At 42.2% G+C, this 25,992-nt stretch overlaps 1 protein-coding gene across 3 annotated transcripts in view; it reads left to right on the top strand.

Moving 5' to 3' along the window:
* The window catches only part of ARHGEF12 (Rho guanine nucleotide exchange factor 12), a 96,167-nt gene that overhangs the window by 46,103 nt on the left and 24,072 nt on the right, over nt 1-25,992 (top strand). For 2 of the 3 annotated variants that reach the window (XM_061592373.1, XM_061592371.1), the window contains 23 exons: nt 879-977; nt 2,275-2,324; nt 2,989-3,046; nt 4,000-4,178; nt 4,687-4,764; nt 5,552-5,671; nt 6,165-6,299; nt 10,171-10,242; nt 12,290-12,382; nt 14,175-14,285; nt 14,591-14,689; nt 15,393-15,435; nt 18,196-18,301; nt 19,207-19,344; nt 19,987-20,019; nt 20,945-21,059; nt 21,965-22,067; nt 22,336-22,545; nt 22,837-22,969; nt 23,268-23,303; nt 23,772-23,941; nt 24,606-24,752; nt 25,133-25,218. In XM_061592373.1, the coding sequence (XP_061448357.1) occupies nt 879-977; nt 2,275-2,324; nt 2,989-3,046; nt 4,000-4,178; nt 4,687-4,764; nt 5,552-5,671; nt 6,165-6,299; nt 10,171-10,242; nt 12,290-12,382; nt 14,175-14,285; nt 14,591-14,689; nt 15,393-15,435; nt 18,196-18,301; nt 19,207-19,344; nt 19,987-20,019; nt 20,945-21,059; nt 21,965-22,067; nt 22,336-22,545; nt 22,837-22,969; nt 23,268-23,303; nt 23,772-23,941; nt 24,606-24,752; nt 25,133-25,218 (2,414 nt within the window). The remainder of the gene's footprint in view (nt 1-878; nt 978-2,274; nt 2,325-2,988; nt 3,047-3,999; nt 4,179-4,686; nt 4,765-5,551; nt 5,672-6,164; nt 6,300-10,170; nt 10,243-12,289; nt 12,383-14,174; nt 14,286-14,590; nt 14,690-15,392; nt 15,436-18,195; nt 18,302-19,206; nt 19,345-19,986; nt 20,020-20,944; nt 21,060-21,964; nt 22,068-22,335; nt 22,546-22,836; nt 22,970-23,267; nt 23,304-23,771; nt 23,942-24,605; nt 24,753-25,132; nt 25,219-25,992) is intronic. The other variant, XM_061592372.1, reaches the window with a different exon arrangement.

Raw genomic sequence — 25,992 nt, 5'->3', positions numbered from 1 at the left:
CACTTTTGATTTGAAGCCAATGGCAAACTCTCAGTTCATTCTGATAACAACTCATCTGATCTCCATAGATGACTAGGAATTCCATGCAAGCGGGTGAATGGGCTGGTGGAGGAGAGACAACTCATTCTGTTCCTCCTTTGCCAACCTATTTGGCTGAAGGCATTTTAAAAGCTAGATTGCTAACAGGTTAATAGTCTGTACATGTTGGATGCAGAAGAGAAGCCCCCTCCTCTGCAATCAGCATAGAAATGGAAGCTAATTACAAATATGCAAAGTTTGGTGGATTTATTTATTTAAAAGGTTCTTTATATTGCAACTTGTAATATTTTACCAACCTATTTCTGTTTGGAAAGGGTGCCTTTTAGTGTGGGGTTTGTTCAGCTCATCTGAATATGTAGAGAATGTGATCAGCTTCTACTCCATATCAAATGGCCCTTTTCCTAATATTGGAATGCTCTCCTTGAGACATACAAACCCGAGGATGGTGCGTCTGTCACAGTTTTGGTGAGGGAGACTGGTTTTTTTTGAAGTGCAGATGTTATATAGAAAACATTTACTGGGAGGAGAACATGTGTAGAATAATTAAATATCTCTGTTCTTTAAAGGTTTCTATTAGTTCACAATGCAGCTGATGTTCCAAAGCACTTTACCTTTCTTTACTATATCTCTGTGTTATGTGATTGGTGTTGTAAGCATGACCAACCTGCTGTAGTAATTGCCTTGCTTCTGGCCTTATCCTCTATTGTTGGTTGTTTTCTTCTCCCTGTCCCAATCCCAGCTTCACTTTGCACACACTCTGTAGGTTGCAGTTGTTTCATACCAAAATGAGTCTCTGGGTTGATCCCTGTGTCTCTTTTATCTTCCCTTTCTCTATACAGGTCTTGTTCAACGGTGTGTTATTATCCAGCGGGATGAAAATGGGTTTGGGCTGACTGTCAGTGGAGACAATCCAGTCTTTGTGCAGTCTATCAAAGAAGGTGAGCAGGCTTGCTCAGGGCTACTTCATGTGTCTTGGTTGTAGTGGATACATGTTGTATATTCAGTGTGTATCTGCTTGCACCCTGTAGTGTGAAACATAAATATATTTGTTTCACATTACAGCACATATAGGAACATGCTACAGAGAGTTGCTATTGGCACTTGTTCTTAGAAGTATGTGTCTGTAGTGTACAGGTGAAATGAACCCAGTAGTTGCGTTGCACATTATGGATGTGCAAGCAGATCGCATACTATGTGTACCCACTAAAATTCTAAAGTGACATGGAATGCATGTATTTTATATTTCTGTATCCTGCCAAGTATACAGGGGCAGGTTTGGTGGGGCTGCAGTGGTGACATGGCTTCACACTGTTGCACGCTGTTGCTGTTTCTGAGAAGGGAGGAGCAAGACAGTGGGGAGCACAGTGAGGATGCAGCAGCAGGAGCATTGGATTTGGTGCATCTGCACTGCAACAAGCTCCCCACTGCCTTGCTTCTTTCCCTCTCAGTAACTGGCAGCGACATGCAGTGTTGGGAAGCCATGTCAGCAATACAGCCTTGCCAGCCACTACTGCAAGTATATAAATCTCTTATGAAGTGGCTGTAAGTAGGCTAGAGAAGAAAGAACAGTCCATTTGTTATGCTGTAATCATTGTAGGCCTGAATGAGGATAAGGTCTTGCTATCTTGCATACTGGAAGGCTCATGCAAACCCAAAGACTGAATTGATTGAAGTGCTTTATCGTTGTCTGGTATGGAGGAAATTAGCTAGTTATTTTTGTAACACACTAGGGGCTATTTTCAGTGCCAGTCCCATCAGTTTCCTAGAATCTTACAATCTACAGGCTCTTGTAATGGTAGGTTGCAAAGGCCTCACTTCTGTAGGGGAGACAGAAGATTTGGAAGAATATTGATGCATCTTCATGGCGAACTCCCACATTATATATTTGGTATGTTAGCCCCAAAACCAGAACCATAGTAAGAAGATAAAGCAGAGTGTCCTTTTGCTCCATTAGAGCAATACAGGCTTTGTGGCTCATGTTGATCTTGCAGTTGCTTACCTGTGGTGCAGAGTGACAGGGACTGGCATGGACTGCAGTGGCTACTATGTGTAGACATAGAGTCCACACAAGCTATGTGGACAGCCTGTGACATTAGCAGAATATACATAGTATTTGTAGAGTGTTGCCGTTACATAATCTGAAAGGGAAAGTGTATTTGTCTTTAGATACCTGAGCAGATGAATGTTGGAAGAAAAAATGTGTTGAATTCTAAATGGGTGATTCTTCCTCTTTAGATGGAGCAGCCATGCGGGCTGGAGTTCAAACTGGTGACCGAATCATTAAGGTAAGAATAGTCAGTGTCATCGGAAGAGTAAATTGCTGTTGAAGAGCGACAGGAAAGCTTCAGTGGTCCTCATCACTGTATCATCAGTGTTTTGCCAAATATTACCTTCCAGGAACATTTAAGGCACTGTATATTTTCCTATATTTAGACTTGGCAGTAAGCAAGAGGTATTTTATGCCAGATGCTAGCTTCTTTTTTTAATGGAAAACACTCTAGTTTCATAACCTTGCTTTGTAAGCTGATGTACATTACACAAGGTTTCAATTTCATGTCTGCTAAAAGGCCTTTAAGCATAGAGTGAAGGTCGTGGTAGGGGAGGGCAAAGCCAGAACTTTTGTGGATTGGAATTCGCTTCAGTGTTTCAAATAGTCTTCCATCAGAATCACAAGCAAGCAGTTTTCAGTACTTGGCTCTAAAACCGCACAGTGATTATAAACTTTGGAGTTATGCACTGTCGTTATACCGTGTGTCTGATGCCTGTGGTGAAAATCTTTTACAGGGTTTGTTAGATCTTGCAGGACATTCTTGTCTAGCATGCTATTGGAGCAAAATTCCTGTTAAAGGCCGTTAAGGAAGTGAAATCAGTTTAGCTTTGTAGCATAAAAGATCTTTTGGGTCATTACAGTTGAAAACCAAAATTAATATAGCTGTTACCTTTTCCTAGGTGAATGGGACTCTGGTAACTCACTCAAACCATTTGGAGGTGGTGAAGCTGATAAAGTGTGAGTAAACTCTGTGCAAAGGGCTTTTGTTCCCCATAGAGATAGATATGTGTGGGCTAAGTAATGGAGGTCTAGCTGTCCCTAGGAGGCGGTTTGTAATTAGATTTTCGCCATGCTATTGATCTATTACCTGTCTGAAGACCTTGGGGTCCATCTCTGGATTATAATATGAAATGGAATCTGGTATAATTTGGAAAAACTCTGCAAGGCAGTTTAACCTATTTTGACTAATGAGCAATTTCCACTGCTTGTTTTATTAAAAGTGGAGGTGGTGGGAGTTATTTATCTGTCAGTCTTTCACACTTAATTCTTCCTGTTGTTTATATTACTCAGTCAACATTAAAGTTATGTTTGTTATGCTTAGTTGTCTTGATGCACTACACTACAACTGAAGCAGGTAAACAATTAAATGACAAATTTGTTCTTTAAACAGTTATGTGGCTCAGGGAAACCCTGGGCTTACTCAGCTCCTATGATACTGAAGACATTGTTTAGTGTCCCAGAGCCACAAGTGTATATAGAGTGGACACTTGACACAGTTGAAATCATGCCACTCAGACACCCATCTGACCTGCAAAATGACATGCGTGTGTGTAGCTTGAAGCTGTCATGGAAGACGTCCAAGGGCTCAGGCCTGTCCCTGGATGTCATTAGTTTTTTGCCGATTCCTTCAAATGGAAAAGTGATATTGCTGCTTCCTTTTGTTACACCAGTTCTACTGTAACATATGGGACACAATATCCAAAGTATTTGACAAGCACCACACTTCAAGAATTTTTGATATTTAATAACAAAAATAGGTTTTCCTTGCTTGCATGGGTTCTCTTAGTAGCCTTGGCAGTCTTTTAGTGAGAGGAGCTGGTTTTCTGGCATATTGAACAGAGGAAGGGATAGGCTTTTTCTTGTCTAGTCACATAACCAAAGATGGATGGGATTTTGTCCTTTCTCTCTAGCGGGTTCCTATGTAGCACTCACTGTGCAAGGGCGCCCACCTGGGTTGCCCCAGATTCCACTGGCTGATTCTGAGATGGATCCATCAGCATTTGGTCATATGTCTCCTATCATGACATCTCCACACTCACCGGGAGCATCTGGAAACACAGAGAGAATTACCAGCCCAGTGTTGATGGGGGTAAGATCTAAAGGGTTTTTGAGAGAAATGGGTTAGACCATGTGATGTAAAAGTGTTCCTTGTTCTCCCCCATTCATTGTAATGGTAATCAAGTCATAAGTCCTGGCATGCATCATATTACGATGTTGCAGTGTATATTTCGCCACCTTGTCAAATCACCACAGAACTCAAATTGAGGTATGAGGAAGAGGCAGGACTGGGATAGGAGTGGGGGGCACTGCAGCTAATCTGTTCTGTTGCTTCTTGAAATGGTATTTTATCCAGCCTGTCTATCATCCACACATTTGCTTCTTTGCTTAAAGGAGGGAGTTGGGATTACATGGTAATGACTTTCAAAGAAATAATATTATGCCAGTGAATGTGTTGTCTTAAATACAAAATTGTTTGGGTATGGATATTTTTACAATGTGTTTTAACACACTTTGACCAATTTAGAATACTTTGTAAAGGATCTGTTTTAAGAACAGTGGGACTTTCCTTGTTAAGTAAGTTTGCCTTCTCTTACCAGGAGGAAAATAATATTGTTCACAGCCAGAAAGTGGAGATTTTGAGGAAGATGCTGCAGAAGGAGCAGGAGCGACTGCAGGTAAATGAGATACTCCTTCCTAGAGGCCATTTTACCTGGCTTAACACCTGAGTCCCAAGCACAGTGCATGAAAGGCCTTGCTTATCAGTGGTGCTTCTCTGTAATGTGGAGAGTTTTGTGGTATGTAAGGATACCTCTGTACCAGCAAAATATTGCTGAGAATTGCCAGCACAACTGTATATTTGAAGGCTCCAAGATTAAGTCTGTATTGAACATTTCTCAGGTAGGCATCTGTGTATTATCTTGGAGGATCAAAAAGTCTGGAAGTGAATGATAGCACAGTTTGCTTTACTATTCTCAGGCAAAGTCTAAAATTAGTTTATTTTCAAGTGTGGGAGGTACATTGCCTCCCAAGCCCAGCCATTGCATGAATGTGGATCATTTTTTTGCTGCTAATGTGAGGCAAAGGGTATTTTGATAGGTATGGAGCTGTTTTTTAGTGTTTTGTGGAACAATGTGTGTGTATACACAACTTATAGTAATTTTATTTCTGGCACGCTTTTGTATACAACAGAGCACTTTACCAATTTAGCTAATTTATTTTTACAAGGCTGAAGAGAGTCTTTGCCCAGGAGCTCGCAATGACTTGCAGCCATTTTTATCTCCAAGTATACACCCAATACTGTGTCTCCACTGCACTGCACGGGCAGCATTAATATAAATAGTAGCTTAATTAGTATATTTAAATGAATGAATTGGTATATGGAGTTATATGAAACTTGGTCTGTAAATACAGCCAAGGGACTATAATGATGATTGATTTTTCCAAATCTTTAAATTGTTTTAGTCCTTGCAAGAAGATTACAGCCGTTCTCCCATTCCACGACTACTCAAGGAGATCCAGGAAGCCAAGAAGCACATCCCGCAACTGCAGGAGCAGTTGTCAAAAGCAACAGGCTCCACTCAGGTAATGGGAATGTTTGTAGTCCTTATCAGGCTATCCTAGCTGGGAATATTGTGTGGGAGCAAACTGTTCCCAGCTTTGTCTGTGCCAGTTTGCACAAGCTTGCACAGCTCTCGGAGTGCTGTAAATTAAAGGACGTGCAAGTTAAAGCTTGGTCTCATTTCTGTTTGAGCGCATAGAAACTGATGATTGATGGAGAGAGCATTGTGTGGAGAAATTAAAGCCTAGTAATGAGAAATTATACATACTTCTTGTTTAGAAGGTCTGGTACGGATACATTTAGCTGTATGGAAATGCCTTGGCCCTGACGCTTTTATACATGTTTTGTGGAGCCCTTAAATTAGAGGCCCATGATGTGTTTTCTAATAGTCCTCTAATCAGGAACTTGCAAATCTTTACATGGCAGTCTCCTGATAACAGCTCACTTGTTAAAAAATGTGTTAAAGGGCCATTATATGGGGTATGCTGTTACTCATCCAGCTTTGCCTATTTTCAGGATGGAGTTTTATCTTCCAAGTCTGTGACAGAGTCTTTGCAGATCAGCGAGGTAGAAACTGAGAGCGGGGATGGGCTGAACAAAGGAGACAGCAGTTTTGGTGACGGCTCCCAGTCAAATAGTGACACAGCTGAGGTGAGCACTTTGCTTGAAGCAACATGTCACTCTGTCAGTGAGGTTTGTCTAGGCTAGTGTCCTGTCTTTGGAAAGGAGTCTTCTCACAGAAGCAATTTAGACCTAAAGATCAGTGATCTTCCCCATTATCATCACCCAGTTTGAAATAGTCATGGTGGTTTTAGTGTCCACTGTCACTTGACAACCCTTTTTATCCCTTTTTATTCTACCTTCCTCCAGTGCTAGGTGGCCTCATGCTCAAAACAAATCCTACAAGATGTGTTTGACTGAGACTACTATGCGAGTCTCTTAGCCAAGCAGGAATTTGAACCCACCTGTTCAAGGCCACCCATTGCACCACACTAACTCTCCAATTGTCATTATTCTCCATGAGTTTTTCAACTCCAGTTTTGATCCCACAGATAATTCCTGCTAGTATATTATTCCTGTTGTCCCACCTACCTTTTAAATGTTTAAAAGTTGTTTGTCTGCATACTCTGCTTAGAAAGAAGGTGTGAGGTCTGAACAAGAACACAATGTTGTGAGGAAGCATGATGTGCAAGTCTTCATTGGCAGCGTAGGAAAGGAGTGCCATGTTTTTCAAGCCTGGGGTTTCCTGGCACACCCAGTTGCTGGGCAGAGGACAGCAGTACTGGCCTCTCCCAGAGAACCAAGGGAAATAACAGTACTTTTCAGAACATGTTAAAATCCATTTTGTGGTTAGAGTGACTCAAACTTGTAGGGGCAATTTGCCATTAAAGGGAGGGGGTAGGAGCCTGATTCCTGCCATAGATATACTAGTCCCTTTCCAGCAGTTAAGAGGATTGCTTATGAGTTGAAATATTTAGCTAGATGTTAAGAGGGCCCTCTTACTCTAAGACTTGGGAAAATTCTTCCCCCAAACCATAGTATGCTAGCGTACATTAATGTATCTCCAGTTTTAAAGCATGAGAACTGGGCCTAAAGGATATTATCCCTCTTTGGTGACAATATTTTGTACCACTTAACTCCTCCCCCCCATCCTCCTCCCCCATCCAATTTTCTTAACTGTGACTTCAAAAAATTGTGAAATTTGATTTTTAAAATACTTTGGAATCTGTTTAGCAATGGTGCCACACAGATGTGAATTAGCAGCAGCATATGCTTCTAACTTTAGATTCTTAACTGCAAAGAAGCAAGTATTTTGGGGTGCTTCCAAACTGGATCGCTGCTGCTTTTGCACCCTCCCCCCCCCAGCATCTGTACAATGCTGTCATCAAAATGCCAGCCCTTTTAAAAATACTCAATCTGGATTTCCCTTGTCTGCAGAAAATCTGATTAAGTAAAAATAACCCTGTACATCCACAGTCATTGCTGCTGTGCAATTTGGGGGGCTGGACAGCTTGTCACATATGTGAAACTTTGGTGTGTGGTCTCTTATTACCCACCTCTGTTTGCATTTACCCTTCAACTGAGCAAACCTGGGCCATTTTGTTTCCAGCAGCCATCAATACCAGACACATCTATTACCATTGATTGCTAGATGCTAAAAGCATCCAACCCTAGCTCCTCCAAATCAAACAGATTGATATAGCTAAATATCACTATGCTACAAGATCTCAGTATTAAAAAACTTTTTTTGAAAAAAAATGATAATAGCTAATGTGCACAGGTACAGAATGCAAAAAGGTAGTAGAAGCCAGAGAAGGGACAAAAAAATGCAACCTAAATACACTGTATCACGTTCTGCCCACTGGTGTTGATGGCAAGTGGAAGATAGCAATATCCATGACAGACAAAACAGGAAAATGTGGAAGGTAACGTTTCAGTCATACAAACAGAAAAATCTGATCTGAATGACCTGCTCGCAATTATAGCTGCCTCCTGGAAGCACCCTAAAATACACGACCTGCAATGATTTCAAAATGCATTTCAGTAAGAAAGGATTTTGAACCCATGTGTGCACCTATAAGAGGAGCTAGTTGGTGATATTAGGACTTTCTTGCAAAAGGTCTAGGAAGCTTTCAGATGCTCACCACTTAGCAATCAGACTTCCTTTGCTTATTGCTGGGAGAAAGGGTGGGGAATGAAAGAATAAATAAATTTATAGTGAACTACAGTATGTGTCTTTATTCTTTGGGGGGCTGTAGTCCAAATCTCTTTAAGCTCTCTTGTCATTGTTAAATGGTAAATGGCCAAAAATGGCACTTGTAGTTGGCAATAAAGTTAAACAGGACAATGGGCTTTCTGGTTAATTCTGATTGTAGGTCTTGAATCCAGACTGCTGCCCACCCATTTTCCATTTTAAAGGAAAATGTTTTTTATTACCATTATAAATGCATTGTTATAAATGTTTAAACATATGACAATATATATAAAATGCACACATGTACACTTTCCAAGTTAGGCTCCACATATATTAAGTTTTGTCATGACTTTCTTTACCCAAAGTAGCTGTGCATGTCATAAATAGGAAGTGCTGTTTACGTGGCTTGTACACAGTTCATAAGCAGGAGATAAAGTTGAGGGGAGTCTGAAGCTCACAGTTCTGTGGTGGGCTTTGAGGGGTGGGCAGGGTGATGTTCCTTTTCCACTACTTTTGAAACACTATTGCTATTCAGTGGGCTTTTGGTCGCATGCATATCTAAGGGTTAATGCAGACTCTTAGTTTAGGGCCAAAAGCCAGCTTTAGGAACAACTACAGCCATTTTGAATTTACCAGAAATGGAGACAGACGTAGTTGGTTGGTGGAGTGATTGACTTGCATGGAGAAAGTCCCAGATTCAGTCCCCACTGGTATCTCCAGGTAGGGCTAGGAGAAACTCCCTTTCTAAAATCCCGGAGAATCGTTGCCAGTCAGTGTAGATCAGCCTTTCCCAACCTTTGAGTCCCCAGATGTTGCTGGCCATTGGTCAGGAATTCTGGGAACTGTAGTCCAGCAACATCTGGGGACCCAAAGGTTGGGAAAGTCTCATGTAGATACTACTGAGCTAGATGGACCCAGTGGTCTGACCTAGTATAAGGCAGCTCCTTTTGTTCCTGTGAGACTCTTCTCTTTACTTTAAGAAAATAGTTCAACGGTTACAGTATTTACCAAAACTTTCAGGTTTGTGTGTGCAAGCCCAACTTTAGTCAATATAAGTTTGAGAGAAGACGGAAGATTTTCTAAAAATTAGGGGTAGGGTGGGGGAAGAAATCTCAGGCATTATAAACAACAATATATCTTTCCTTGAAAGGAAGCAAAATTCCCAAAAAAGATTCAGAAAAAAATGCTTTCAGGCCTCGTATGGTTAAGATTAAGCATAAATATTATATAAATAAATACAGTTAAAAAGTGGATCATTTTAGCACTTGGCTGCCTTTTTAATACCGGGGTGTATTTCAGGCCGCAATCCTGAATTCACTTGCTGGGAATAAGTCCAGTAGTATTCAGTGGAGCTTATAGCTTGGTAGACGTGCATAGGATTCCATTAAATTTATATCCCATCCTTCTTTCCAGAAGGAGCCCTTTAAAAATAGAGACAAGCCAGAAATCATGAAGTTACTTCTTACCTTACAATGATCTTGTTTCCCTTCCATGCTCGTCCTTATAAAACCACTGAGATTTTAAGACCAGGTAATTCTGAAATAATGATATGGTTATAGAGAGGATACTCTACGAATCTTTCGTGTCTTGTATGCTGCTGTAACAAGTTCTACTAAATTACACAAGAATGTAAAACCTCCCAAGAATCTGATACCTTGGTTACTCATCTATATGATGCTGGTGTTCCCCTTTAATGTTGTTGTAGCTCGGATGTATGCATTATTAAGTGTATGATTTCTAGAAACAGGTGATTGTCCTTTTTTGTTGGTTCCCATTTTTTGATTCTGTGAGCACTGAGAAGAAAACTTTTTTTCTTCTTCTTCCCAGAGTCCCCGAAGTGGCCTGAAGGAACGGATCTATTTGGATGAGAGCCCAGAGAAGAGTGAGATGCAAGATACTGTGAGTGTACCATAAAGATTTAGGTAGCAACTTCAGTGGCAGCTCTATTGTCAAGGGCCTCTGTTCTTTTAGATGCTAATTGGTTTCGATGTTTGAGCTTGCAGATGGCACTTTAGTCTTTAATTAGCTGGTTTTTAATGCAAACTTTATAGAAATTTAGGCTGTTGAGAAATTCAGGTTAAGAAACTGAATTTTCTTTATTGTCTTGTTTGAATGCTTCCAGGTATGTCAGTTGGGGTTCTGTATTTAGCAGAATAGCTCCCTTGTGGCAATCTGTTGAAAATCACCCCTCAGCAGAAGCTCAGAGGAAGGGGCTAGTAGTTCGGGGCTAGAGTACAGACAGACATTCCTAGGTTCAGTCCTCAGCATCTTCTGGGGAAGCAGTGCTGGGAGAGACTTCTGCCTGAGAGCTGCTGTCGGTTGGTTGCTAACACTGGACTGAATAGACCAATGGTTTGACCCAGCCATGGGTTTGTGCAGTGAACCACAGCTATGTGCCTGTGTGTGCCTGTTCTGAATGTCTAGTTGGAAGCATTTTATAACTTAATGGGCAAGGATTGCAGCATGTAGCTCTTAAGTGTTTTCTACTTTTCACTGGAGTGCCCTTGAACTTGAGGGGCAAACTATAGTAATGCCGGTTCTGCCTTGCCGTTAAGGAGAAGAGTTCGTATTTTTAATCTTAGGAAAAAAGAACTTACACAAAGGACTCATTGGAGTCTGAGGGCTATTGGAGGTAGCTAAACATTAATTTAATGTCATAATACTGTGTCATGGAAAGTAACATGTAATGGAAAGGTACTAGAAAGCAGTCTGTATGAAGTCTTGATTGACTAGGCCTCTTAACTCATTTGATTATCATTGTCTGAAATTCCACACAAAATTTAGCTTTTGGCCAGAATTTTAGATGAAATGCATCTCAACACTGCATTTTTGATTTAAGAAATGAAGCATGCTTACCTTTCCCATGATTGTGCGTTTCTCAGAACATGTTAGGGTTGCCATTGTTCAGGAACTGGCGCTTCTTGTCCCACAGGGATGCTAGTCCCTTCCTTGTAGCTTTTATTTATTTCTTCATTTAGTAGTATATCTATAGCCCATGTTTTGACTACAGGCCTCAAAGTGGCTCCCAACATCTATAAGCACACAATTTATTTATTTTATTTATTGCATCAATTTATATAGCACTCTGCACCATGGTATCTAAGCGGTGTACATAAGGTTACAAGAGTTGCAATAAAAATAAAGCCAGTTAAAATTAACCATAAAAGCAGACAAGTTGCTTAAAATGACCTCTGTGCCAGATATTCAACAGGAAGGGTTTCCCACAGAATTGGACGCATGATACTGAACACATGGCTCCTGGTGGACACAAGCCATGCATCTGAGCTATGGGGGACCAACCGTGACTCCCCCATGGACCTCAATGATTGGGCAGGGATGTAAGGAATATCTTTATAACAAGAACAACTCGTTTACAATGAAAAAGAACCCTATGTGAAAAACCAGCTCTGCTGGAGCAGGAGCTAGCATCTGGTGTTCTGTCCTATTGGGCAGTTGGTGTAGAATGGTCCATTGATGTGAGAGTGCTCAATTCAGGTGGAACAGAAGGAAAAGCCTGTTGGCGTCTGCCCCCCTCACACATTTCCTCTTTCCATATATCCCACTGTTGTTCTTTGCAAGGGTCTAGAATTCTCCTTGCCCCACACAGCTCTTTGATAAAAGTGTAAACTTGGCTAATGACTCAAATCTGGTTTAAGGGTAAATCTTACAAGCTGAGCAGCTGTATGCAAAACTATTCATTTTCCATAACTGATATACATAATTTCAACTGCTGACTTAGTGGATTTGCCATAGTCATTTTGTGTAGACCGCAGCAGCGTACATAACATTGGATAAATGAGGTAGTGTAAAGAACAAACGTACTAATTAATGTTTGTTTTTATTCTGATCTAACCAGCAGAATAAAAATACTAAACAGAATGTCTTTGTTTTATCCACAGTCAGCAAAATAGCAACTGATATTTGTTTCTTCCCTTGTCAATGCTAGGACTCTCAGTCCAGTATTGGAAGTCCCTCCACACGTACCGCACCTCCGATCATAGGAGCGGAAGACGACGACTTTGATGGTGAACAGGAGCAGGTGAAGTTTTAAATGTTCTCTGCTGACTATAATACAATAGGAACATATGAAGCTGCCTTCTACTGAGTCAGACCATTGGTCCATCCCGTTCGCTATTCTCAACACTGACTGGCAGTGGCTCTTCTCCAGGGTGTCAGGCAAGATTCTCCCCCAGCCCTACCCAGAGATAGACGGGATTGAACTTGGGACCTTGTACATGCAAGGCAGATGCTCTTCCACTGAGCCCCGACCCTTCCCTTTGTGAGGGAGTTGTGATGTAATTGCTTCCCTGTGCTTAAGTGACGGGCCTGTCTTGCAGGATTTTGTGGTTGGGCGGTCCTCTTGGGGAAATTCTATTAAACTTAGTAGAGGATTCATTGGTATGGTTGACCTTAACCAGCAATAACTGGGGTTTTTATTTGCTTATTAAATAGCTCTGAGTAGGGCTATGCACTGGATTTGGCTGAGGCCTGAGCCAAATTGGACCCATTCAGATGTTTTGGGGTCTCTGCCGAATAAGGTTCTGACAGACACAGATGGCTCCAGGTTGGATTGGATGACCCAGTTTGACCTGGGGCTATCAGGAGGCGGGGCATCATGTAGGGAGAAGAGGCAGCTGCAGCTCTCCTTCCTACCTGAGCACCACTACCACCCCACAGGATCAGTGCAGGTGCTAGTTTGCAAGGCGCTTTCCTGCAGGCTCATTGGCTGTTGAGACCACAGAGCGATCATGGGATAGGGGTGTGCAAGGTGCTTTCCTTAGGAAAGCAGTTTGTGGAGCATCACCCACACAGGATTGCCTCCTCAGCTGATCAGTTGTTCAGCGGAGGGGTTGATTCTGCAAGGTGCTGTGATTCCTCCCCCCCATCAGCGTCTCCACTGAGGCATTGATTGGGAGAGGAGGCATTGCAGTACCATGCAGAATTAACCCCTGTTTGGGTGGGTGGGAGGAGACTCAAGATCTCCTTCCCCTGCCCCTCATCCAGCTATATGTTTAATTAGGGTCTTAAAACTCTAATTAGGGTTTTAAAATTCTAATTAAACATTAGTCCCGCCCCTGAAGTTATCTGGGGTGGGTTGACCTGATGCACTACCCCGCCGGAACAGAGCCACAGGGAGGGGGTGGGCTGTGCACAGTTCTAGTGCTTAGACCTATTTTTCTAACCTAATTCATAACCAGCCTGTGTTTTTTGGCCTTATTGAACTTTCTAGCTTATTTGGCTTCTAGCACAGGTGCAGAAGAGAGTAGAAATTTGGAACATTACTTCCATCCCTGCCCCTTTCATAGGAAAGTGGCCTTTGATTTTCTCAGCCATCAGGACTCCAATTATAGCCGGAAATGAAGTCTTGGCTTTGCACAAGCTAGCAGAGCCACTAATTTGCATGCCTTTAGAAAGAAATTGGCAGAAAAGCAAAATAATCCTTTGGCCCCCATTTGAGGGTGCCTTGGAGGAAAGAGGGTATTCCTTTTTTGCTTCTGGCTGAAATTTTGTGACTATTTGGATGTTTTAACTGTTGCTATTTATTGATTTGATCTGCTTTGAGATTTATAGATTTATAAATGAAAATGGTATATCAATTTTTAGAATAAATAAATTTCAGCCCATCTCTTCAAGAGCATTTTGGCTGACAGGAGATTTATAAGTAGGTTGAATGAGTGTGTGTCCAGTATGGAAATTGAATTAAAAGTACAGACGGGAATGAAAAGAAAAGGAAGCAAGCTTATGTAAAGTCTTTCTGAATCAGCAAAATGAGGGAGGAGACAGACATTTTGGAGGTGCTGGTTCTGATAACTTCTCATCTGTATGTACAGATCAATGGGCAGTGCAGCTGCTTCCAGAATATAGAGTTGCTGAAATCCCGCCCTGCTCACCTGTCTGTCTTTCTGCATCATGTCGTCTCCCAGTTTGACCCTGCTTCATTGGTAAGGTGCCAGTCTACATGTAGTTATGTGTTGTGGATCTAATAGATTTTGAAATCCTCTACAGCATAAATACAGGTGGTGGCAATGCAGTAGTAGCCTTTTGGTCAGGGAGGAAAACCCCTTTTTGTTTTTAGGTTGTACATTTTGAATGCCCAAAACAACTTAAGTTAGCATCCACTTCATCTGTTGTTCTTGGGTTTCTTCAAGGAAATCTTAACTCCTTTAGAATATCCTTAAAAATATGGAGGAAAAAGTGTTTTCATAGCGTTTTCCTTTTCTGTTTGCATTTATTTCTTTCCACATAGCTTTGCTATCTTTTCGCGGACCTGTACAAGCAAACAAATTCTAAAGAGACTCGTCGTGTCTTCATTGAGTTTAATCAGTTATTCTTGGATCGAGCTGCAGTAAGTTCCAAAGCATGTGTAACATTCTTCCTGTGTATACTTGCAACTAATTTTGCCTTGGTTTGATGGCCTCAGAGGGCAGGTCTTTAGCTTTAGATAATTACAACTGCTCTGTAACCAAATGTTCACATTCAGGCAAAGTGGACAGCATCCCTAATATTTCCAAGGCAGATTGTTTTTTTAAAGTGGTTCTTAGACAGCTGCCCAGTTTGCATGTCATATTAAACTATAGTTTAATACAAACTGTGATTTAATGTGAACAAGCAGCGTGCTGCTCACAAGTTTCTGTGGTGCTCATCCCCTGCTCCTTCAGCTGCCATGCCACAGATGAAACACGCCAGAGTCTGGCTTGTTGTGTCATCCAAATCCAGGCTTGTAGTTTATTTGGAAGAAACAAACCTTGGTTACCACTCATTTGGTCTGTGGCACAGCAGCAGGAATGGAGAAGGAGTACCACAGGAACTGCTCATTCACATTAAACCATAGCTTGTTTAAAGCTAACGATGGTTTAATGTGACATATGAACCAGGCCGTAATGGTCTTGATCAAGGGAACCAAGCACAGCAAAAGGGTCCATGCCTCATGCTTTTTTGTGTTTATGTGCTTGCGCATACCCTGACATGTACAGTCAGAGGGCATCACTAAGGGTGTGAAGGAAGTGCCGAGACTTATTTTTTTCAGTTGTACCTTTTCATTGTTGCAGAATCTGAAGGTCCCAGTCCCAGATGAAATTTCTGTAGATCTAGGTAAGATTATTTTAAATCTTGCATGGAGAATGTTTGTTGAGGAGTTCCAATATTGAAGAGGCATTGCGTTCACAAAAGAACCTCTGTGAGAACTTAATTTGGGAGGCAGGCAGAAATTACATTGGTGTTTATGTAATGCAGACTTACCATGGGTTGCTAAATCCTTCAGTAACTGGGTAGGGAGATAATCCATGCTGCAGAACCTAAGACAAAATATCACAGAGAATTTTAAGACCACACTCATCCATGATTTGATCGTGGATGAAGGTGCCAATTTGCTGTGCATTGCTGAGACCTGGATGGGTGAGCTGGGAGGAGTTGATCTGACCCAGCTTTGCCCATCTGGATACTTGGAGCAACACCAGCACAGGGCTACAGGGATGTGGGTGAGGAGTTGCTGTGGTCTACAGAACTTCCACCACTGTCACCAGGAAAGCACTCTGTCTTGGAGCTGGCTGTGAGGGCCTGCATCCATTGTTGGGCCAAGGAGACAGGAAACTGTGGAGCTGGGTTTGCACCTTGGCATACTAGTGAGCTAAGGGCAATGAAACAGGCTGGAAGACAACTAGAGCGCAAGTGGTGAAAGAAGTGCTATGAGGCTGATCGGGGACAAGTAAAACACCATAACCGTGCCTACTTTGTGGCAGTGAGGGTGGCAAAGAAGGCCCTCTTCTCTGCCAACAGCACATCTTCAAGTAGCCGTCCAGTGGAGCTTTTTCATATTGTCAGGTGTCTGTTGACATCAACTCCAGGAAATGGAGTTTTAGACCCTTTGGAGGCCCACTGTGAATTGTTTGCAAGGCACTTTGAGGGTAAAGTTGCTCACCTCTGTAGCAATCTTGATGCCCCATCCACATCTACCGTAGTTCTCAGTGAGATGTCCAGTGCAACGTCTGCTGCAACTTCTTGGGAATGGTTTCAGTTGATGTGGCCTGATAATGTGGACAAGGTGCTTGCAATGATGCGGCCAGCAACGTGTCCTCTCGACCCTTACCCTCCGTGGCTTATTAAAGCTTGCCAAGGGGGGTTGACCGAGTGGATCCAGGGTGTGGACCGCTCCCGAAAAAGCGTATCGACTGCTCCTGAAAAAGCCCACCGTGGACCCATTGGTTTGTGACAACTACTGACTGGTCGCAAATACCCCCTTAGGGGAGGTGATTGAGAGTGTTGTGGCACAGCAATTGCAAGTACTCTTGTATGAAACAGGTTATCTTGACCCATTCCAGTCTGGTTCAGTCCTGGTTACGGGACTGAATCTGCCTTGGTTTCCCTGATGGATGACCTTTATTGGGAGAGTGCGACCCTGTTACTCTTACTTGATCTGTCGGTGGCTTTTGATACCATTGACCATGGTATCCTTCTGAGCCGACTTGGTGAGGTGGGTATTGGAGGTACTAATTTACAGTGGTTCCGATCCTATCTCCAGGGTTGTTTTCTGAGAATAGCATTGGGTGATTGTCTTTTGGCCCCCTGGCAGTTGTGGAGAGCCACAGGGTACCATCTTGTCCCCCATACTGTTTAACATTTATATGAAGCCCTTGGGAGCAGTCATTAAGAGCTTTGGGGTGAGGTGTCAGCAGTATGCTGATGATACCCAGTTCTGTTTCTCTGTAACATCTGAATCGGGAGAGGCCGTGCAAGCCCTGGACCGCTGCCTAGACTCAGTAGTGGGCTGGGCAAGGGCCAATAAACTGACTCTGAATCCTAACAAGATGGAGACACTGGCTTGGCGGTTCCTGAGTTCAGATAATTGGTCAGTTCCCTGCTTTGGATGGGGTCGTAGTCCCTCTGAAAGAGCAGGTTTGCAGTCTGGGGATGCTCCTGGATCCATCTTTGTTGCTAGAGGCCCAGGTGGCCTCTGTGGCCAGGAGTGCCTTTTACCAGCTTCAGCTGATAAGACAGCTGCGGCCGTTTCTGGACTGGGATAGCCTGACCACTGTAGTCCATGCACTGGTAACCTCCAGGATGGATTATTGTAATGTGCTCTATGTGGGGCTACCCTTGAGGTTGGTCTGGAAGCTGCAGCTGACTGCTCACTGGGGCAGAGTATCGCCAACATGTCACCCCGCTGCTGAAAGAATTGCACTGGCTACCTATTGGTTACCAGGCTAAGTTCAGGGTTCTAGTTTTGGTGTACAACGCTCTATACAGCTTGGGACCATGATACCTGAAAGACCGTCTTACCCTTTATATACCTAGTTGATCACTGTGCTCTGCATATGAGAACCTCCTGCAGATACCATCTCATCAGGAGATCCGTTCTGCACAACATAGGAAATGGACCTTTAGTGTGGCGGCACCTACCCTTTGGAATTCCCTCCCCTTAAATATTAGTTAGACACCATCTCTGTTATCTTTTCGGTACCTATTGAAGACTTTCCTCTTTCAACAAGCCTCTTAAGTTGAGACCTTATCCCAGTCTGGGTCTGTGTTGGAATTGCTTTTTAATATGTTTTTAAACCTTCTTTTCTTAAAAATAGATGTTTTTAAACCTTTTTTAGAAAATGTTTTAAAGATGTGTTTTAATATATTTTAAAGTCTGTTTTTATGATGATTGAAAGTGTTTTTAGTGCTTTTGTTTGCTGCCCTGAGCTCCTTCTGGAAGGAAGGAAGGAAGGAAGGAAGGAAGGAAGGAAGGAAGGAAGGAAGGAAGGAATATAAACAAATAAACAAACAAACAAATAAATAAATAAATAAATAAATAATAAAGTTGTTCATTGTGAGTGAAACAGATCGACTTTTCTCCCTTTTTACCTGCAGAAAAGAGAAGGCTAGACTTAATTCCTGAAGAACTGCACCGCCATTATATTCAAACTATGCAAGATAAAGTCTTTCCTGAAGTTCAGAGGCACCTTGAAGATTTTAGGTATATGTTGACTATGTTTGACTTTCTGCTGGCTTCAGAGAGTAACTCTGCATCAACTTCATGGCCTTCTTAGGTGGTCCTAGTATGGGATGGCTGCAATATAGGCCACAGAAAGTTCTTGTGCTAGAGAGTTTCAGCATTGCGTAGAGGGTTTGGCTTCTTCATTGTAATAGCAACAGAAGCAGCAGTAGGAAGAGTTGTGGCCTCAGCCTTTCCTGTTCAGCTCTTTTCAACTGCCCTGCCAAGCAGACAGCCTCCATAGAGAATGTCCTTTTTGGGAAGAGAAAATCTTTGTGTGCCAGCTTTTTCTTTGCTGTTAGTGAAATTAATCACCTTAAAATTCTTTTTGTAAAACAGTTCTTCCTGCTCCAAATTCAGAACTTCTTTTTGCCTAGATAAATTCTCTGTGCTTGAAGGTCTGCATGCAAGTTCGAGTCACTCATTGCTATGACATTGAAGATAGACAACTATTATCGCTAATTGATGATCAGGTCTTATAGCCCGGTATTCTTGTTCTGTGCACTCCTGGCAGAGATACTGGCTGATTTGGGCACATTCAGTAACCATGACTATGATTCTCTCTTACTCAGCAGCGCCTATATTTTTCGGCAAAGATTGCTTACAATGTACTGCATTCTGTTTGCTGACGTCACTGAGTTTCAGAATGGATGCTGCAGCTATGGAGTTCTGCAAACCTATATCTTTGAAGTGCTGTGTTAGCTTTGCCTTCTGTAGCAAGAAGCAGAGTCCATTGGAAGCAGATTGCTCAGGGCTAGTAACATGGCTGGATATGATGCACCGAGACACATGTTAACTGCCCTGAGTGATGGGTGTACTTTTCTTCAGTTCTCCTTTGCCCTCCACAATAGTTTTCTTCAGGCTGCTGTTCCCCTCTGTGTATTCAGACAGAAACGCAGCATGGGGCTGACCCTGGCAGAAGGAGAGTTAACCAGACTGGATGCAGAACGTGTTCGTGACCGAACCACGCTGGAGAAGGAGAGAGCATGTGCAGAGCAGATCATTACCAAAATTGAAGAAGTGCTGTAAGTGTGCCTGTGCTGGATAGGAACTCCTCTTTTTTTTAAAATCTCCCATAAGTAGAAAAGGTAATTTGACTATGGAAGTCTGTCACAATTGCACTTCATTGTGAATAAGGCTCAGTATAACTCTCTGGTCCACGCGGAGGTCAACACTCCATTGAGGTACAGCCATTTTTAGTCCAGCTTGGTTTGGGAGTCCAGCGATATTCAGTCCCTTCTGGCAGATTGCCACAAAGTACAACCATGGCATGTGGTTTTTGGGGAGGCAGGGCAAATAGAGCTGACAAATTTATGGTGAATAAGCCTGTGAGTAACCACTAGCCACAATAGCTAGGGATTGAATCCTTAAGCACAAAGGTGTGTCAGGTGCTAGCTATCTTCCTAGCATGGCATGCTTGTGAGCTTCTTTAGCTGAGGACTGTTAGAGACAGAGTGCAGGGCTAGATGCTGCCTAGATTGATGCTCTATATCATCTCTAGGTCTAACCAACACTCCATTTTTAAAAAAACAGACCCACAAAACCTCAAAAAGAGTTGTTGTGTAAACATTAGGTCTGATGGACAATTAAGCATTTGTCAGACATATACTGGTGGGCATAAGATAACATATTGACGTAACTGCTTCTTCTGCCACTTTCCTTTGCAGAATGACGTCTCAGCCCATAGAAGAAGAGAAGAGGTAATTAAACACTTTTAGAGTTAAAAGATTTTTGATAGCGCCTTTGTCACAATCCTGCTATGTCCTTCCATGGGGTCATAGCCAACTAAGTTCTACTCAGAGTAGACTATTGAAATTAATAGACCTAAGTTAGCCATGTCTATTGATTTCATTGGGTCTTCTCTGAGTCAGATTGGCATTGGATACAGCCACGTGGTGTCTGTGTGTGCTGAGCAGGTTGAGAGAGCCCTCTGCTGGCTGTGTCGGCAAACTTCACTTTATAAGTTCAGTCTAAACAGTCTACTCAGTGCTCTCCCAAAGAGCTGTGGCTCCTCCCTTTCTGTAGCTTGGAAATGGGTTTTGTTTGTTCCCTTGCTTTTACTTGCTGATAGTGTTCAGTAAAGTTGCCATTAAGGTATATTTTGTTTTTAATAATTTTTAGTTCAGTCTCTGTAAGATTATGTAAAACTTCTCCATGGCTTAGCAGTAGAGTACATGTATGTCTTGCATGCAGAAGGTCCTAGGTTCAATCCCCAGGTAGGACAGTGAATGTTCCCTGTCTGAAACCCTGGAGAACTACTGCCAGTCAGTGTAGACAGTACTCATCTGGACCAATGGGCTGACTCATTTCAGCTTCCTATGCTCTTTCCATTTTCAGCTACATCAACAGATTTTAATAGTGGTGGTAACAAGGTTGATTATTTCTATATACGGGGGATAGAAAAGCTAGACATAAATAAGGTGTAGAAAAATCTTTGTTGAGATAAGTCTCATCCATCTCCTATGGCACATAGCAATATAAATTGCTTCCCTGGTGCTGGTTAAAGTACTTAAGTGGAGAGAGAAAAAATAATTTGCAACTTTCCCATTTCCCATTGCTTCATTCATTCAAGCAACCTGATTCTGTGTAGCTTTATTTTATCTTTCTGTTTGGCGTCACCTACAGTTCAAGCATACAGTATGTTGTTCTCACCTACATGAAACAACTTGGCGTAAGAGTCAAAGAGCCCCGGAGTCTAGATCAGAAACGGGGACGGATTGGATTCCTGCCAAAGATAAAGGTAATGGTGACACATCTTTGATTAGAATATTGGTTCAGCTGACTAACTTTGGCAGGCAGACAAACTAACAAAAGACAATAGTTGACCTTAATATTAAGCTTGGTCTTAACTGATGCTAAATATTTCTCTTTGGGCATATTTCAATAGAAGCTGCTTGCATTTCTTGACGGGCAACATAGGATCTAATAGAGAACACAGAAATTGTATCTGGAGCTTGCAAAAGCCTTTTCCCTCACTGGAAAACAGTTGCACACAATGGAAAGCAAACTGTGCAAAGCTGACCAGAATTATTGTTGGACCAGTTTGAGTGTGTAGCCCCACACTGGCAACATTGTCATTCCAGTTAGCCACATGCACTGATGGGGACTTAGTCTGCAGACTCAAGCACCATACTCACCTGTACAGCATAGATCAGAAGCACTCAATATGGTGTATCTGGTCCCCTAAAAGAACCACAAATAACTTCTTTAAGCTGCACGGTCTCTTTGTACTTCTCATGGTTCTGCCTTTGCTTCAAGGTAGGGCTGCCTCAAAGCTTTGGGAAGTGGCAGATTTTGGGAGCCATTAAAGGAACCAGTCTAGTGCTCCAATGCAGCTCCTGTTCATTTATGTGGGGCTTACTCAGGAGATTCTTTAGTGAATGATTCCCCTAGATTGATTAATGGAAAGGAGTGTGCTGTTTTTATATCAGGAATGAAGAATCAGTAGATCTCCAGGTGTTTTTGGACTCCACCATCCCTGACCCATTGGCTGTGGTGGCTGGAGATGGTAGAAGTTGGGAGTCCAACAACTGGAGGAACATAGATTTCTCAGCCCAGGTTTAGATATTTTGCTACAAGCACTGAATGTTGCACTTGGGAAGACTGCCTTAACAGTTGCTCTCTTTGACTTCCTTTCAACTGTAGCAAAGTATAAAGAAAGAGAAGGAAGGAGATGAAAAGAAGAGGAGAGTCTTCCCCAACATCCTGGGACCTCCAAGGAGGCCAAGCCGCCATGACAGCTATGCAAGTATGTCAGGTGGAGAAATATTTTGCTTTTCTAGCAGCCGGACCAGATTGCCCCCAAACTGAATATTGCTAGTCTGTGGTGGATTGTTTTGGTGGTAGTGCTAAAAATGAACCTGTACTGACTATTCTGGCACATATTATTTGAAGTGTGTGGCACACTCTTTCTTATAGCAACAACAAGGTTCAGCACTGGCTTTTCAGGATCTGGAAAAGATCTGTTCGGATGAGAATACAATATCTCTACAGCTGATTGCTCCTTGTCTGTTCAGTAGGCAGAGCCCTGGAATTACAAAAGCAGCGGCATCCAAAGCACTTACCCACACCTTCTTCTGTCAGTCCGGAGCTACCAGACTCTGTCAAGATGCGCCAGAGTGGGTCTAGCGATGGCACAGATGCAACCTACCCATCTGCTAACCTCATGTCCCCACTCACTGCTGGAACCTTTCCTTCTCAGGAAGGGAACAAGGATAACGAAACAGGTGAAAAGATGAAAGCATTAAAAACTGCACTGTAGCTAGTATGCACTTGCTGCACATTTCCCAAATTTAAGACAAAATGTTAAAGCCACTGCCAAAATTTCTCAGTTTGTGGGATGCAATTGCTTTGGGGTTGCTGCAGATCCCTTACCACTAAAGGGAACTTACCAAGCAGTTCACTCTTGCTTGGAGGTGGTGGTTCAGGGAAGTGAGGTGAAGATGTTGTGGAAGATGTAGTAACTTAGAAATGGATATGATTTATTAAAGTTTGAGAGAAACGCTTCCCCTTTCTAGGGTCAAAGCAAGTTGGAGAACATCCATCTTCTAGTGACTCAGTGGATGGTACACCTCGTACACCAAATACCATATTTGATTTCCCATCTCCACCACTGGACCATTTGCTGGAAGAGGAAGGAGAGTTTGACAGGCAAGTCTTAGTCTCAAAACGGGCAACATTGACAAACCTTTTGTTCTAGGTGATAGGGAGGGAGAAATGCAACACTTGTCTGCTTGGAAACCTAGAACGATAATGGTGTTCTGAACTTCTTACCTGCCCCCCCCTCTGCATGTAGTATGAGGCACTCTCACATTATAAAAGCTGTTGATAGGAAACAGGAACCTTTATGGTCCTACATAGAACGTTTACTCTAGACAGTCTGTATGATTTGTGACTGACTGCCTTGCTCCATCAATCAGTGTTTGATAACCATTTATTTCCCTTCTAGGTTAGCAGAATTGGGAACACCAAAATCTTTTCGCAAGTGAGTACAAATATAAATGTTTTTAAAGTAGATTTTTGGCAGTACAATCTGAATTGGCCAGAGTTTGCTAAACACAAATTGTTTGCACTGCCTTCTGGTTAGAGAGGACTAAAGATTCAAACACATTTATATAAAGTTGTGTTTTGATTCCCAACCACAGTGTAGGGCTGCTTTATCTATAGATATAAGGTGCCAATAAAACAATCCTACTTTAAAACTGGCAGACTCTTATACTTTAATATTTTGAAATGTGCCCACCCCTTTTCATTGATCTACAATATTTCCTTAGTTGTACTGCTGTGTTTCCAGTAGTAGCTTTTATTTGTAGAGGCCATCTATAAATTCCATTTCACTAACCCCAAGGTGGACATTTTGATCAAGTCTGTGGGGCATTTTATTACTAGCTTGCTTTTCTTGTTCTTGTCTTCGCACAAAGTCTGTTCCTAAATCAAAAATATTTCTCTGAAGCTTCCCTCCTCTCAGAATGGACAGTCTGGGTGCTGGAGATAACCAGAGTGAAGATGAGCTCTTTGAGTTTGACGTGGAAACTGACCCCCCCAACTGGCAGCAGCTTGTGAGCCGTGAGGTGCTGCTTGGCCTGAAACCCTCTGAGATTAAACGCCAGGAAGTGATTAATGGTAAGTTACTGGAAGGGGGGCAGCCTTGTTTTTATTTTGCAGTCTCCAAAATGGCTATATATTGATTGGAAACCTGTCAACCTCCAACTCTTCAGTACCACCCAGGTTTCCCAGAGTAGGACTTGTGTTTTTACACAAGCTTCAGCTCTTGAAATCCAGGCATGCAAACGGTGAAGGAGAGATAGAGGCTGTTCTGTCTCAGGTTCTTGGGTCAGGCTCAAGCAGTGACAGGCTGGGAGGTGGAAGAACAGCCACAGGGCAGCCTGAAGACTTTTCAGACCAATGAATAGCCCCATCGGGTCCTTGGAAAGGCATGATCCAAACATAACTCTAGCGCTCTCAAAAATATTTCTTAATCTCAAGGCATACAAATCTATAATCCGTTTTGTTTAGAAGGAGCTAATATACTACTAGGGGCTAAATGTAATAATTAGCACATCTTTCTTGCTTATTTGGTCTTGTTTCTTAGGAACCCTCAAAGGTGAGCAGAGCATAAATGGAGATTTTTCACAGAATTAAGTGGCTGACTCTGCAAGTTGATGTTCTGTTCCCTGAAATTGCTTAAACCTGATTCTCAACAAACGGCATCCTCCAGATTTTAAACTTTTTAGTTTGTCCATCCAAAGGCCATTACAACAGCTGTATTTTTCCTCTTTATCTCTAGAGTTATTTTACACTGAGCGCGCTCATGTCCGTACACTGAAGGTTCTTGATCAGGTCTTCTATCAGCGTGTATCCCGTGAAGGAATCTTACCTCACTCTGACTTGCGGAAAATATTTTCGAATTTGGAAGATATTCTCCAGCTCCATGGTGAGTGAGGGCATTTGACTCTGCTTTTGGCCCTGCTGAAAGAGCAATGACAATATGCACGGGCTTCTTGTGTGGCTATGCACAAATAACAGTAACCCTGAGACAATGGGCATCTGTGTGCCACTCATCAAATGGAGAGACCTATCAGAACAGTACTTGGATATATGCTCACCACAAAAAACTATTCTCAGGCTTCCAGTTCACCAGTTAGCTCCTATCTCATCTCTAGTTTCCTCCAGCTTACACAAGTGAGGGTTAACTTTGAACTGGCTAGCCAATGTTGGAAGCTCTTTTTGCTCTCAAGCCCACTTGGTGTCACCGGATTGTATCAATACCTCCAAACCTGTTGGTAATTTCTTCTTTTTTCCTTGACTGTTTAGCTGGATTGAATGAGCAGATGAAAGCAGTGAGAAAAAGGAATGAAACATCCGTTATTGATCAAATAGGAGAGGACTTGTTAACTTGGGTAAACTGAATTCTGCTTGCTTTTCCCCTTTCCTTCTGAAAACTGAAATGTTTTGAGAAACAGAAGATTGGCAGTGAAGCAACAAATAGAGCCATAGGTCAGCCTTGGCAATCTGTCTTGTCTGAGAACCCATTATCAGATTTTTTTTCATTTCTGAAAGAATTACATTGATCTGGGGGAGTCAGAATTGTTCAAGATGAAAGGAGCTCAGTATGGTGTATGTGTATCATTTCTCTTACACAGTATTTATCTAGCTGAGTGCTTTTTTTATTCAATTAACAATAAATGAGCGAGTCATTTAGCTTAAAGGTGACCTGCAAAAAAAGGGAGGACTTGTCTCTCTAAAAGTTGCCAGTGAAGTTCATAGAGAACAAAACTTGGATGTGATAGGAAGACAGAAAATGAACCATTGTAGAAATATTCAAGCTATAAATTCTTGGCTTAATTTTGTGGATTTAACCCATTTATTGCAAGAAGAATTGAGGTCTTATTTGGTTATTAAAACTATTTTCAGACTCCATTCCTTAAACAAGATTTTCTATAATAGAAATACTAGGTACGCATGCGTTAATAGCATTACCCTCAGCCCACCATAATTCCACCCAAAACTGTGTAGTACTTATTTCTACTTGGCATAAATTTAATTTGTGTATCACCATTTATCAAGGGTCTTGGGAGCTTTATGTGGGCCGCATCCAAAACTTAAGGCATAATTGCTGTTTCCAATTTTTTATGTGGGGAGACAGACTAAAGGTGAGAACTGGGGCTATAGGA

Source organism: Rhineura floridana, chromosome 12 (genome assembly GCF_030035675.1).
Source record: "Rhineura floridana isolate rRhiFlo1 chromosome 12, rRhiFlo1.hap2, whole genome shotgun sequence".
Taxonomy (NCBI): domain Eukaryota; kingdom Metazoa; phylum Chordata; class Lepidosauria; order Squamata; family Rhineuridae; genus Rhineura; species Rhineura floridana.
Note: the sequence above shows the minus strand (reverse complement) of the source record. Positions and strands in the feature narration are given on the sequence as shown.